At 36.4% G+C, this 15,372-nt stretch overlaps 1 protein-coding gene across 1 annotated transcript in view; it reads right to left on the reverse strand.

Annotated features, from left to right (window-relative positions):
* Window positions 1–15,372, reverse strand: part of GRM4 (glutamate metabotropic receptor 4) — a 147,894-nt gene that overhangs the window by 10,935 nt on the left and 121,587 nt on the right. Inside the window, exons 7-9 of the mRNA XM_072422658.1 lie at window positions 11,629–11,829; window positions 6,910–7,046; window positions 5,299–6,252 (exon numbers count right to left, since the gene is read on the reverse strand). Of these exons, the coding sequence (XP_072278759.1) occupies window positions 5,299–6,252; window positions 6,910–7,046; window positions 11,629–11,829 (1,292 nt within the window). The remainder of the gene's footprint in view (window positions 1–5,298; window positions 6,253–6,909; window positions 7,047–11,628; window positions 11,830–15,372) is intronic.

Raw genomic sequence — 15,372 nt, forward strand, 5'->3', positions numbered from 1 at the left:
GCCTAGAGTTGGCAGAATAAACCACACCTGCTGGTTTTGCACCAGAGTTGTCACAAAAATAAGAAAATTGGAAAAATAGGGATATTTTTGTGACTGATCAGGAAATGACATTGCAACATTTGGTTGCAATTGTGAACAAGACATTTTACGCAGAATTTAGACTATAAAAATGGATTCAGACTGTCCCCATACAATACTGCCCCATAATCCTACAAATGGCTAAATAAACAATACCTAGTGTCTTTCAACCCAAAAATCAACATTTTAAAACTTTTTTTTTAAATCTGAATTCCAACTTGGAATTTAGAATTTTATTTTTGGAATCAGATTTTTCCACTGACAAAATTTAGATTCAGAATTTTATGACAATTTGTTTCCATAACATTCATTCCCATGGGCCTCCTAAAAGTAAGCCTGGCATTGCCATCATGTTCTAACAAAATTTAAAAAACAAAATGATGAATTTGTGCTCTATGCAATACACTATATTTCCTCATAAAAACTAAGGTAGCTCAAACTTCCCTGGAAGGACAATGTGTTCCCAGGGCAGCATAGCAGGCTTTGTGTTTTATTAAGCAATTACGTTTTTCTTATATTCCTCATCTCTATTTTGATAGGGTTATGTGGAGTTTACACATGTTTTCTCTGGGAATCCCTATGAAAGAGCTGTGTTTTCAACTTTGTGTTCATTAAGGTATGACAGTAACATCACACTGTGTGGGCATATCAATGACATTCTGCCTTGATCACACAAGCACTTTTCATGCCAGTTACTTTTTCAATTGAATGCAGCTGCAAAGAAATTCCTCACTGGGCTGATGATTTGCTGCAGTAACTCAGTGTGCAAATCAAAAGGAAATGTTCTGATCCTGTCACGCTCCCAGATTTAATAACAAATTACAAAGCGTTAATGTAGTCTTAAGCGGTTGTTAATGCTTTGTGAAAGCCAATAGATCAAAACAAAATAGATTTTCCCATTGCTTCCATCTGACTAATGTCTGTATTTTTATCTAGTGAATATGTCAAATATTTTCACATATGAAGCTTAATCCCAATAAAAATTGAAAATATAAACATTGAGATGCCATGCAGGAACCACAGCCTACCTACTGAGTAGTTTAAATTTTCATGCAGGCTTTGCTGTCACCCAACTTGCTTATGTGTGTAATCTGGTGACACCTGTTAGTGGTGAACACCCTACTCACTGATTTGTAGGCATAGAAAAACTGATGTAGAAATAGAAATCCAATACTAAAGTTTTGTTTTTTTACACACAGCATTCTTCAAACCTTAGTGCAGTATTTATGACTGACTATTCATAATTATTCAGTTTAGCACATAAATATATTTTTTGAAGTCATACCTGTGCAGTTTAATATCTAATTTGTCTACTATATGATAATATCCTCCCCACACAAGCTCTGTTCCTTTTTTTCTATAACCAAATACAAATTCTAAATGATACACGGACTAAACACTCATCCTCCAATTACCATTGCAGTTTAAAATGGCTACTATTAACTGTATGATCTTCATTGAAGTATCTACTATGTTTGGAATGTGTTCGGACAACATTCTGATTGTATTTTTGGTATGCTAATTGAGAGTTTGTATTATTAATTACATTGGATTTCTTGCAAAACGTGGTTATCTTACAGTCTGAACTGCTATTAAAAGAAGAATCATTTTGCTGTCTTTAAATGATGTGAGTCTGCATGAAAGTACAAAATTAATTTACATTTCCCACAACTGCAACTCATTTCATTTTAAATTCAAGCTGAGATTAATGTAGCATTCTGGGCAAAGATCAATATTTTCTTGTATCAATAAACAAAGTTTTTATGTATGGCATACTTAATACATTTAAACACATTACAATTATGCAAAACCCATACAAAATCAGAATGTTCATGTATGTCCCCAAATAACATTATGTAATGTTTTTCTTCGTGGCCTTATGGACTTCAATACAAGTCAGCAAATCTAAATCAGACTAGGACATGAAACATTAAAGAGGGGTACTATTTTTACTGTCCCTTTAGTATTAGAAAATAGCTTACATCATGCATCTCCCCCACCTTTTCCACTTAACATTCACTTTTCACATTACACAATTGATAAATATTTGATAAATGCTGTCTGCATCAATGTACCATATACAAATATATATAGTATATTGATTCAGACAGTTGAATCAATGGATATGATGGACCAAGAAGGATAAGTCTTCATATGTTTTTTTGCGTTAGTTAGTGAAACCCTTTCTCTGTTATAGTAGTAAGTATGGGTAAATATCTGTAATGTGGCCCTGTACAGTTTTAAAAACTCAACAGTAACATGGGGGTATACCCTAAAAGTAACTGGTAGTAAATGTACAGTTGTTCCTTAAAAAAGATTACAGAATTTAAACAAATAGATTCTTTTTTGCACAGGACAAAGTTATGTGGTGTAACGAATTCAATGGAATGCTTCTATTTTCCGAGTTAATATACACATACTGTGTGTCTAGATGTAAAAAATCATAGGTAAATAGTCTTAATTACACTTAATGTAAAGTTATGCACTTGTATGCTGCATGCAATGCAGGGTTGGGGTGGAGGTGGGGTGGAGCTCAATAGACTAATTTATTACCAGATTATTACAAAACAGTAAAGGAAAGCTATAGTTTGAGATGCATCTCACATTAAGTATGGTCTGAATATGTGAGTTTCAAAAGAAAGGCAACTCACTGGTTAACTAAAGTTACAGTCATGATAAAAGAAAAAACATCAACCTTTTCCAAATATAAAGTTTTGTGTATTAGGAGATATTAAAAATTATTCCTTAACACATCCAAAATTTGAGTATATATATTACCTCAGATGAACAAAAACACATGACATATTATACTGGTTTATTATTCACCAAGACTAAATCAAAATGCAGAAGCAGTGTGTGAAAAATTAAATACAGCAGTACCACTTACTGCTACATAAATGCATTTTTTTTAATTGATCATCAACAAGTGTGACCACCCCAACAAAAACATGGGTTTTGGTAATTTGCTGGTTTTGATCATTCAGGTGTGTGTTAACACAATGTCAAGAGGAAAGACATCAGCAATGATTTTAGAAAAGCAATTGTGAAAAGTATTCACAAAACTACATTATTATACAAAAGTATTTAAGACAGTTTCCAGTCTTCCCAAGAGTTGTCTTAGCAAATTTACCCCAACAGAAACTGCAAGAAAATTAAAATACAACAACAACACTATAGGCCTCAGCATATTGAATGTTAAAAATTGATAACAGTACATTTAGGAAAGGACTGAACAAGTACTGCTGGCTAGGGAGAGTTGTAAGGACAAAGCATCTTCTCTCTAAAATAAACTGGGCAGCATGGTTTAGATTTGCAATGTTGCATCTGAAAACACCACAAGAACAGTGTCCTTTGGAAAGACCACAAACGTGTAGATGTTGGCCATTAAGCACAGTGCCACATTTGGCAAAAAAACAAACACAAAAAAAACAAAATATCAGAACAAACACTTCATACCAACAGTTACCCCCCATGGTAGAGGGGTGATGATTTGGGCAGCCATGGGACATGGGTACCTAGCGGTCATTGAGTTGACCATGAATTCCTCTATATGTCAAAACATAATGTGAGGCCATCCATGTGACAGCTAAAATTGGTTACATCATGCAACAGGATTTCAAGCAATATTTTTAGAACCTGCTAATGGCCATATGATTTTTCAGATGTCCTAACATGTACAATCTTAAATTTTAAAGAGATAGTGTTTTTTTCATATGACTGTATATAATATATAGGGAAAATAAATTTGTGAATGTTGTTAAAAAAATCTTCCATAAATGGCAGGAGTGTTACCCTTTAACTCCTATATATATATATGTTTCACATAAAATGTAGAAGGTTCTTACCATTCCACAAATAATGTGATTCACTACCATCTTTATTTATACTGTTAACTATTGTCAGGACAATATTATGTGTACACTGTTGGTATTTTTGTTTTTTGTCCTTGTGTTAGTACAGAGAATTATAAGAATGCCAATAGCATTCTGGAAAGACTTTCCCTAGTATGCTTGAATTTAATGGAAATTTGCCTTTGTTCAGATAAAATAATTATGTATCAATGTAATTATACAAAAGGGTTCTTCATTAACTCAAGATAATCCAGTTACACTAATATCCTATCAAGATGAACACTTACAGGCATGCTTTTCATACCCTATAAAATTATATCTAATACTTGAAAATTTGAAATAAAACAGATGAAAGCAATCATTATTTCATAAAAATAGAAGTTAAATTAAATAATTAAATTAGAATTTAAGACAAAAATGTGTTTTCTAGTTTTGAATGGTAAGTTTTTTATGCATAGAGATTTTTTTTCTGAAAAGGGTCATAACATTTATCAATTCATAATGGTTTAAAATTTTAAACTGCCAATATCATCAGAGTTGCTAAATTTACAAAATAATTTGCTAATTTTTATGAGAGCTATTACAATTGATATAAATGGATGGAGTTTACTTAAACCCTTTGAAAATACAACACAGAGTAAGATAGCCTTTAGGTATATGTAGAAGCAACATTTGTTTTTGTTTTGGCTAAAATATTAAAGGGTTAGATTTTCTGTCAAAAGTGCATTGTTGTCTGTGTCTCCTCTTGGGTTATTACCAGCCTTTATTTGTGCTGGTGAGCATTGTCAGTAAGTAACAAAGTTTTGGGAAACTTAACATTTTAGCTGTCATTATGGGACAGCTCTAGGGGATGAAACTTTTGTTAATTCTGGAGAGATTTGCTCTCGTATCCTGGGGTTTAGAATGGTTAGAATGACAAAAGGATGTAGTAACAGTGTAAAGTACAACAATTTAGAATAACCCACAATAACTATTCAGCTTTCATTAGCCTTATAATAACTGCAAGAACCTGAGCTGACATTGCTTGTCTAAATGTCTAAATTGTCTAAATTTGCACTACTGCACTAGATTGAGCAGTGCATAATACAATTTAGGTTACATCTGGAACTGTTTTTTTTTTATAAACCTTTTGAGCCAATGGTAAAAACCTCATGTCTGTGAAATACATTAAATATTGCTCTAACGGTAAAATGTTAAGCATAGCAGACCTCAGCCTACTTTTTCTACATTAATCAATGTTAGAAAATCTGCCTGAATCACAGGGCAACAACATATATTGTATGCTTCCTGTTTACAAATATCACTACAATAACACAAGAAAACATGCAGGGAATTATATTTTACTTTAAAATGTAATTTTTTTCTTTACCTTCTCAGCAGATTGAGCAGTACCAAAGAAAATTGGGATGAAGGCCAGCCACACAATGCAAGTTGTATACATAGTAAAACCAATTGGCTTTGCTTCATTAAATGTCTCAGGGACCCCACGGGTTTTGATAGCATAAACAGTGCAGGTAACCATAAGAAGCATGCTGTAACCCAAAAGGCAAATAAGGGAAAGGTCTGAAATGTCACATTTAAGCACTCCTCGTGCCTGCTGGGGATCTGGTGTTCGCTGGTTCTCATAGTCCACAACAGGCCTGGATGGGTCCACAAAAAACCATACAAGGACTCCCAGTAGCTGGACAGAGGAAAGGCTGGCAGTGATCACTAATTGAGAAGATGGGCTGATATATCGTGGAGCACTTACTGATTTTTTACCCTGCTCAAAAATACGGTAGATACGATTTGTTTTAGTAAGCAGAGCAGCATAACTAATACTCATTCCCAGTCCAAGAAAGACCCTTCTCAGTGAACAGGTTCCATATCCTGGCTGGGCCACCATTATGAAAGTGTTGACATAGCACAAGAAGATGCCAGTGAGAAGAACATAACTTAGTTCTCGACCAGAAGCCTTAACAATAGGTGTGTCATTATATCGCATGAAGGTGCCCACAACTATCAGAGTTGCCAAAATACCTAACACAGCAAGAAGAACTGGCACAATAGCCCAGGGAGAACTCCATTCAAGTTTGATGACTGGAATTGGGGTGCAGAATGTATGGTTTTCATTTGGTCTCATATGGATCGGGCATCTCTTGCAGGTGTAGGCATCAAGCTGGTACTGATAACCTTCACATTTTTCGCAATGCCAACAGCAGGGCATTCCTTTTACAACTTTTTTTCTTTCACCTGGTAGGCAAGGTTGGCTGCAGACAGAGGGGGGGATCTGTGGGAAGCTAGAAGATGAAGTAGGGGTGCCAGGCCAATGCATACGATCAATCTTGATGGAAAAAAAAATTTAGGAAAATTGGAAAGAAACACAAATATAGCATAGAAATATATTAATAAAGACAGTTTTATGAAGTATAACAACAACATTTAAGTAGAAGCAAAAGTATGATAACTCCAAAACATTTTTCCCACCCAGTTCCCTGGCTATCAAATTGATCCTGATACATTGAACTTTGAGTTACCTGATCTAGAAAAAATAAATTCAGGAAGGATGAAATGTGGTTCACTCCTGATTGGCCTAGTAGGTGACTCAAAAACCACTGAAAATATCAATAAACCAAGAGAGCCAGGCATCCATAATTCCTTTTAGTTTTCTTAATGTACGTCCTACAGCAGAAGTACAGTGAATACTCCACAGACTCTTTCAAATATCTCCTTGCTTTGGACTGTGGTGGTATACTGTGTGCTGTGACCTAGACACTTTTATTCTTATATTTGTAAAGGATTCCCCTGCCCTTACTATGAGCAGAGGTGTGCCCACATATAGGATCAACTGGCAGAAGCTCCAGAAACACATACAAAATAGGTAATCAGTCATACTGTGCTTAAAAAGGATATCACTGTTCTTGACCCGGTGAGTGCTGTACTATGACTATGACTCTGTACTAAGCTAACAGTTGGGTAAATAATTTGTGTCTTTACTTACTTTGAGGTGGAGATGATCTGCCCACTGTCCAATCACTCTATATTCAGGGGTTCCATTGTGGATTTGGTATTGGTAGATCTCATAACGACCTGGTGCATCACCATTTTCATTGAATGTCACTGGTGTGCCAGCAATACCTGTAAAGGTATATCTCCATAGTAGCATCAATAGGAAAATGTACAAGAGTGTTGATGCTTGTTTTTTTTACAATAAAAAGAAAATAACAAACATGCTTTCTGTATTTAATATTCTACTGTAGCCATCAGTTTCTTTTGTGGACACAATGTCCAGCTGTGTTTATACCATGGCCACACAAGTAGACACCTAGAACCAGGAATAATTGTTAGACCAAATACATTCAGAGTTTGGAGAAATAAAACTTTTTTCTGTATACAATAATTAAGCTCTGATAACAACTGCCTTATTGTAAGCGATCTGTAGTGTCCTGGTGTTAAGGATGACTACACTGGCAATAGTGTGTTATGGAATTAAAATTCAACAGGAAACCCCTGTTTTAATTACTATATCCACACTCACGTGATATTAGCATGGTGGTCAAAATGCCTCTTACATTGCCAGCCAGTGCAAAGAATGTAACCCTTGGGTTACATTCCCTCAATAGATCAGGATCAATAGATAGCCAAAAAATGTAATTGTAACTTGAAGTGAGCTCTGAAGGAACTCTATGAGCATGCAGGGGAGCTGGTGTGTAAACGTGTGGCTCAGCTGTGAGATTTCAGTACGGTATTATTGTTTGCTTCAAGTTCCATCCAAAATTGACTAATAGAAATAACATTAAAACTTAAGGACTTCAAAATTGTAATAACAACTGGATGTGATTTAAAAGTGATACCAGAGCAAAACATATAACAGCTTCACTGCCATGACTACCGATCTGTTCCCCACTACTGATCCTAACTTAGAGTGTTGCTAAGAACACAATCATCAGATTCTCTCTCCTGAGGAAGCGGATATTTCCGCGAAACGCGTAGAGAGTTTGCCCAGAATGTATCCCTCACAAGGAAATGAGCATTGTAATGTAAATATTATAAAAAAATTGGTTATTTTTATAATATATGTTGTTGATATTGGCCTAAAAAACCCTGCTAAAAAATTGGTGTTCTTCATTGTATATTGTTTTTTTCTGTTTTTCCTATGTTTTACTACTTACCCAAGTACCTTCTTAAGCAAAATAAGAGTCACACCGGTAACTCAGTTAACAGAATTCCAGCACTATGGAAAGAGGATGTTAATTCCAAGAACAAAATATCAGAATTGAACGTTTGTAAAATCACCCTGTTCTGATTACTTAAAAGTGGAAATAAACTTTTTTTTGGAGTGGGTGAGCTGTTGCTGTAACCTGACAATAATGGCACATTTTCTGAGCAAGATACATGAACCTGTCACTGCTGCATTTCCTGAAGCTGCCTTCTTTGCTGCCAAAATTAATGGGTCTACTTCAATCCTCTTCAGACATTGGGTGTCCACTGATGATGTAACTTTGTCCTTTTAGAGTACTACGCACTATGGCACATGCATTGTGCAGGGAAAAAGCCATCAGGAGCAAGGGAAGTTTGCAAGTTTTTTTGACAATAGTGACCCCTACGTCTATTTTTTTTTGTGATTAGTTCCACTTAATCTAATTCTTTGGTGCCAAAAATACTGTGAAATGTTAATAAATGGCTGGGAAGAGATGGTAAAATGCTATACATAGGCGAGCAATGTTGGTAAAAGACCTCATCATTTAGGAAAAGCTACGTCAGGTTGGTTTCTTTACACTCATTGCAAAAAAAGCCTCATTGTCTTCCAAAAATGTCCCTTTTCTGTAAGGTATAGAGACTACTGTGTTCTAATCTGTGGATCATCACCCACCTATGTGAACAAATACCACACTCAATAACCAACTTTCACATTGCTTATCTTGATCATGATTAGTCTGTGATTATTGGGTTAAGATGTTATCTGTGTGACTATATATGCTTTAGTATGTTCCTGACACAGAGTTTAAGAAGCTACTTGCACAAATAATGAAAATAATGAAATGTCCTTCAACACTACAAAACAAGTGCAGATGAACATGACTAGTAGGTATACAATGACTTGGATAAATATAAACCTTGACAGGTACCTTAGATCAGATGTTGTTTTTCCTATTGTCATTTCACATCAAATATATGTAATTTATTCATTTAATATTTATTACACTCAAGGCAGGCCCAGGGTAAAGGCAAGAGAGTCACTGGCTACAGAAACTGCACTAGGTTTGCCCAGTTGGTAAAGTTGCCTCCACATTGGCCAGCTGTTTCAAATTGACAGAGTAGTATAGAGTAATGCTGCAACATTTCAATTCTGACTGATTCTCCTTGCCTCAAACTGTTCTCTGTAACACCTGGTGATTTAACAATTACTTTCCAACTCCAAAATAGTACTAGACAATGATAAATGGACTATACATACTTAGTATATATACTAACTTAGTTATGTACATAGTAGGTTAGGTTGAAAAAAGACATGTCTATCAAGTTCAACCACCAGGGAAATAAACATATCCAAGAAATAAAACAATATGGTCATAGTTGGTCCAGAGAAAGGCAAAAAAACCCTGGTACAATTTGCTTTAATGGGGAAAAATATTCCTTCCTGATTCCATGAGACCATCGGATGTTCCCTGGATCAACAGTCTCCTATATTTTACTTAATACTAATAACTTAATACTAAGTTATAACCTGTGCTTCTAGAAAAGCATCCAGCTTTTTCTTAAAGCAATCTATAGTAGTTGCTGAAACTACTTCCTGAGGGAGCCGATTCCACATTTTCACAGACCTTACAGTGAAGAAACCTTTCTTTATCCAGAGCTTAAACTTCTTTTACTCATATACAGGGTGATCATATCCCCCTTACACATCTCTTCTCAAGGGAGAATAGATTCAGTTCAGCTAATCTCTCCTCATAGCCAAGTTCCTCCATTCCTTTTATTAGTTTAGTTGTCCCTCTCTTTAGTTGTCCCTCTCTTCCACAATGTCCTTTTTGTTCTGGTGCCCAAAACTGGACTGCATATTCCAAATGTGGTCTGACCAATGCTTTGTACAGGAGCAGGAATATGTCTCAATGTCTGCAGTCTATTCCTCTTTTAATGGAAGAAAGTACTTTACTAGCTTTAGATATTGCAGCATGGCATTGCATGCTGTTTTTAAGTCTATGATCTACCAGAACCCCCAGATCCTTTTCCATTTCTGACCCCCCAACTGTATTCCCCCTAGACAGTATGAAACAAGCATGTTGTTATCCCTCAAGTGCATATCTTTACATTTATCTATATTAAATGTCATTTGCCACTTTGATGCCCAATTAAACAATACATCCATGTCTGCTTGTAAATTATAGACATCCTGTATGGACTTAATTCCATTACATAGTTTGGTGTCATCTGCAAACACAGAAATGGTTCTTTTAATCCCAAACTCTTTATCATTTATAAAGATGTTAAACAGTAAAAAACTGAACCCTGGGGTACACCACTAATAACCTCTTACCATTCAGAGTATGAATCAATAATCACTACTTCCTAGATGCCGTCTTTAAGTCAGTTGTCTATCCATTTACAGATTGACTTTTCTAAACCTATTGACCCTAACTTGCATAATAACCATCTGTGGGGTACTCTGTAAAATGCTTTAGCGAGGTTCAGGTACACTACATCAACTGCTATTCCACTGTCTACCTGTTTACTTACTTCCTCACCAAAAGAGAGTAAACTTGTTTGACAACTTCGGTCATTCTTAAAGCCATTCTTACTATTACCTATATTTTTATTTTCTAGCAGAAACTCCTCTATGTGGTTCTATATCAAACTCTCTACGATCTTTACAACTATGGACGTTAAACTAACCGGTCTATAGTTACCTGATAATGACTTTGCTCCCTTTTTGAAGATAGGAAACACATTGGCCTTATGCCAATCCATTAGTACCATACCAGTGACTAAAGAGTCTCTAAAAATTATAAATAATGGCTTTGAAATAACTGAGCTCAGCTCTTTGAGGACACGTGGATGTAGTGCATCGGGTCCTGGTGCTTTGTCAACCTTAATTTTGCCCAACTGTTTCTCATATGTTTTATCATTCTCAACTGTATCATATGTTTTATCATATCAAATTTGAGCCATTGTGACTCATTTAAGGCAGTGACATTGCTATTATGAATTTGGACTTGAGCTCCTATACTACTTATACTATGTTTTATTCCAACATATACCAATTATAAATACTTACATGGTATGTCTATGTACAGCCCTTTTAAATGTTCTCCGCAAATCCCCTAAGGAAGCCGTTTGGAGAAATGCTTGGGATACGAAACGTTATTACCTTATAATTCTACTTTGTGACGTACATTATCAGTGATACTTTGTCTAGAAGGTCCTATACCCCACCTAAATGTATGCGGGAATTACCAATATTGTTGTGTAAATACGTTTGTGATATAATCACGTGTACTTTGTATATTATATTTTTCTTCTGAATTTACTCATTTTGCCACAAAAAACCCCAGCTTTCTTTTTCCTTTTAATATTGACTGTATAAACATTTAAATGTATATGCAATGCAGTGCAAGGGAAATAAAAAAAAATATATAATGTATATTCCATATGTTTAAAGCATATTGCAAACATTTTGATAATAAAAAGGAACAGAGTGATGTTCTAATGTAGTTCATCTTACCTGTAAAGTTGACATTACGAATGTATTTTAGGAGTTCAGTCCCATCAACTGGGTCCATACGACTACAAAGTCCAACACTGCCAGGACAGACAACTTTGTGCATATTGTGAAGGGCATGAGCCATTGCATATACTGCATCTATAACAAACTGTACTTTCCCCTCTTGTTCATAGGCTGACCCCACACCAATTCGCTCCTGATCTGAAATTAAAGACAAAAGAGGCAAACAGTTATAAGGGTGCCTACAGTACTGATTTTGCCTACAGGACTTATTTAGTAAAACAGTAAAACGGTTCTTCCTGTTATTTTCTAACATACTTTAGAAATAACACCTACAAACTGTTTATAGGACCAATCTCTCCCTAAAAGAAGAATGGGTTTAGAGTGGGAAAAAGCCCCCTGTTTTATTTGTATTACTGAGATTGAGAACAAAAGCCTCCTGTTGCTTTGTTTCTAGTGGGAGTCTCACTGACCACAATGCTGTGGGATTTGATCCAGGAATGCAGGTGCCTCCTGCGCCAGAAACCTCCTTCTTGTCCACTCCCATGTCCTCTGACTAATTACATAAGTAATGGAACTATAAGGCAGCCTTTTGAGGAAGATCACCCTATTGAGGACTCTTGGGAATTGAGAGTGCTGGCTTGTTCTTGTGAAATAGAGCCATGTCAGAACTTCTGCAAATGGGTAGAGAAGGGTAGAATGAAGTGCTTATGCGGCTTGGTACCACAACCAATCTCCGCCCCACCTACTTCATAGCAGTTAAATTAGGTGCTATGGCATGGTTCCATCAATGACTAGACAATACAAGCAGATATTAAATACAAAAGACTTAAAACAAAATCCATTCAGCCTTCTAAATTCCTACACATCTGTTGGGTTAGCAGAATTTTATTTATTATCAATTATGTCCCACCAACAATAATGCTTTACCAGTATATACTGGTATATGTATACCCTATATTAGGTCATCCTAAGGGAATGCAGCATATCCTTTAACTGGCATCCTTATAAGGTAAAATGCTGGTTAAATGATAACCATTGGTCAAGCACTGGCCATTGTCTTAGTTCCTGGGTAGTTTAAAACACAGTGCCGCAACTAATTAGGTAGTCTCAACTAGAACTTACTTCATGCAACATGCTTTTTGATCATCTGCCAGGTCATTAAATTGGTGGACTCCTTGGATGAATGCAACTCACTTTAGCAGCTAAGTATTTTTGTTATATCTAACTCTTTGTTGCTGCATTTTTTTATCTATCTGTCTTTAGTATTAAATAGTATAATGTTTAAATTTTACTTGCAAGTCTTTGTGTTATCTCTCTTTGTACACTTCAAATTTAACCCATCAATATATACATAAACTGTTGCAAATTTTATCCGTGACATAACGCTTGGTACCAGGAGACGCGGAGTTTGATGTGTGCAAACTAGAGATATTGATGATAAGATTGATAGTGGGAGAATGTTGACTGTGTTTGTGCTGATTTATTATTTTGGTTTTTGTATTGTAAGTCATAGTGCAATCAGAATAAAATGCAGAAGTTGTTAAGCTGGGGTAAAAGAAAGTTGCAAGATGATCAGAGTGCATCTGGACAGTGGAACCCAATTTCTCACGAGTGGTATAAATATGTTGCACCGACCCGATTGGCAGATCCCAGTCGGTGAAGGAATTAGATAAGTCTCGGTATGACAAAAAGGAGCAGAAGGTGGGCTGGCTGTGTTTTCAGGCACTCCAAGCTATGACAGAGAAAAGAGAGATATTGGAATCTGAACTGCAACTATTACAGAGCAATTATCCCTATTGAGAATGTGTTTGTGTGATACTGATATGCAAAGAGAGGAATTTGTTTCAGAGTTTTCAAAGTATGTAGGTAATGCTGTGAAGGAAAAACTGCGTCGTAAGAAACGGTCTCCTACAAGAGAGGGGGCGAGGTTGCATGTTAGAGCATTGATTTCAAGAAGAAAATGGGATGAGGTTGCACATTGGTCAGGGTCTTCTGAGTCAGATGAAGAAATGGAAGAGACATGATATTGAAGAGACAGAGGAATTTGTTAGACCAATAGTAACAACTAGACAGAGACATTAATTGAAAGAGAGATTTGATGGAATGACTGGAACTAGAGGAGATACAGACATGAGACCACCACAGGGACTGCAGAACAGAGGAGACTCGTTCATATACTACAGGGGAGCTGACTGAGCTTGGACAGAAATACAAACAAATACCAGGAGAAAGAATTTTGACTTGGTTATTGCGAATTTGAGATCAGTGTGGAAACGGTGTGATGCTGACTAATATTGAAGCAATTGGACTGGGAAGTGTATCCTTGGACCCCAGAGTCCATCTTGAAATGCACAGGGCACGCAATACTGATCGCCCTTTCAGTTTATTGCTTTTGGTAGAGACTATGTGGCCCAAGTATATGAGATTCCAACAGAACTGATAGATATGTCTCTTTGACAAACATTAGGTGAGGGGATTCAGAGAGTACGAGAGGCTGGGTGTATTACAGGATTGGTTAGGGATCCCCTTTGTATAGAGGGATGTTATAGGGTATCTATCACCTGGGTGGGGCCAGATATGTCCTGATTTACCTCTTTTAATGAGACAGAAAATCCTTAAGACAGCACCAAAACATTTACACCCTGCATTTTTCACAGTAATAAGTTCTTTGGATGGGAGACAGGGGAATGTGCATGAAGCAGCAGCATTAATGGGTCAGTTAGAGGAGTTTGAAAAAGGACCAGGACCAGAACATAAACATAGACCAATACAAAGGACAGAAAAGGGGGGTTTCATAAAGAGGTTTAAAATGTCTAGAAAATATTTGTTTTCTTAATCTGCTTAACAGTGGTGTTCCCAAAGCAGGCATTGATGGGATCCATACTATTGATCTGTTTAAGTGCTGGAAACAACTGAAGGATAAAAGGAAGTTACAGCCAGCCTGACTCAAAAGGTGCCATCTAGTGATGTAGAAAAAATAACCCCTCCTTCTACACCTCCTCAGAAAAGAGACAACCCATATGGGGAGGCACAAACAGCTTTAAATGATTATGTTACAAAACACACACCCTCCAAGAGAGAAAAAGGATGGGGGGTACCACAGCCTATATATCATTGACTAAAAGATAAATCCCCTGCTCCACTAATCTGTACCTGAAGTTTGGGGACAGACACTTCATTGGTGACAGTGGAAGTTTTGGGAGGTCAGATTACATGGGCTTCTAAGGTTCACTGCAGACTACAAGTAGGCAATGGTCCTGTCTTTAATGCCAACATATTTACATCTGAATTGCCAAACAACATAACAGAAATGGATATCTTACAGCGCCAGACTATCCATACAGTAACAGGGATGTATGTGTTTGGCACTTCAGTCTGTTATTTCTCTGTGTTTGCAGTCAAACCCATTGTGAGGGGTCATGCTAAATGGACACCAGTGTACATTCTACCCCTGGAGCACCCAGTTTATTTGAAGCAATATCGGGGGGACATAATAAAATTACAGAGACTTTTCAGGCCCTGTTGGAAGCAGTCAGTCCTTTTATTGCTCCTGTTTTTCCAGTAAAGAAACCTAATGGATATTACAGAATTACCACTGACTATGAAAGGTTAAAAAAAATGGTCCATCTATTGGCTGCTGCTGATTTGGATATGTTGACACTTGTAGAGACTGTTGCTGAGACAGTGGGGGAGTGGCATATGGTACTTAATTTATCAAACATTTTCTTTCCCAAGACCATT

The sequence above is a fragment of the Pyxicephalus adspersus genome, chromosome 1, assembly GCF_032062135.1.
Source record: "Pyxicephalus adspersus chromosome 1, UCB_Pads_2.0, whole genome shotgun sequence".
In the NCBI taxonomy this organism is placed as follows: domain Eukaryota; kingdom Metazoa; phylum Chordata; class Amphibia; order Anura; family Pyxicephalidae; genus Pyxicephalus; species Pyxicephalus adspersus.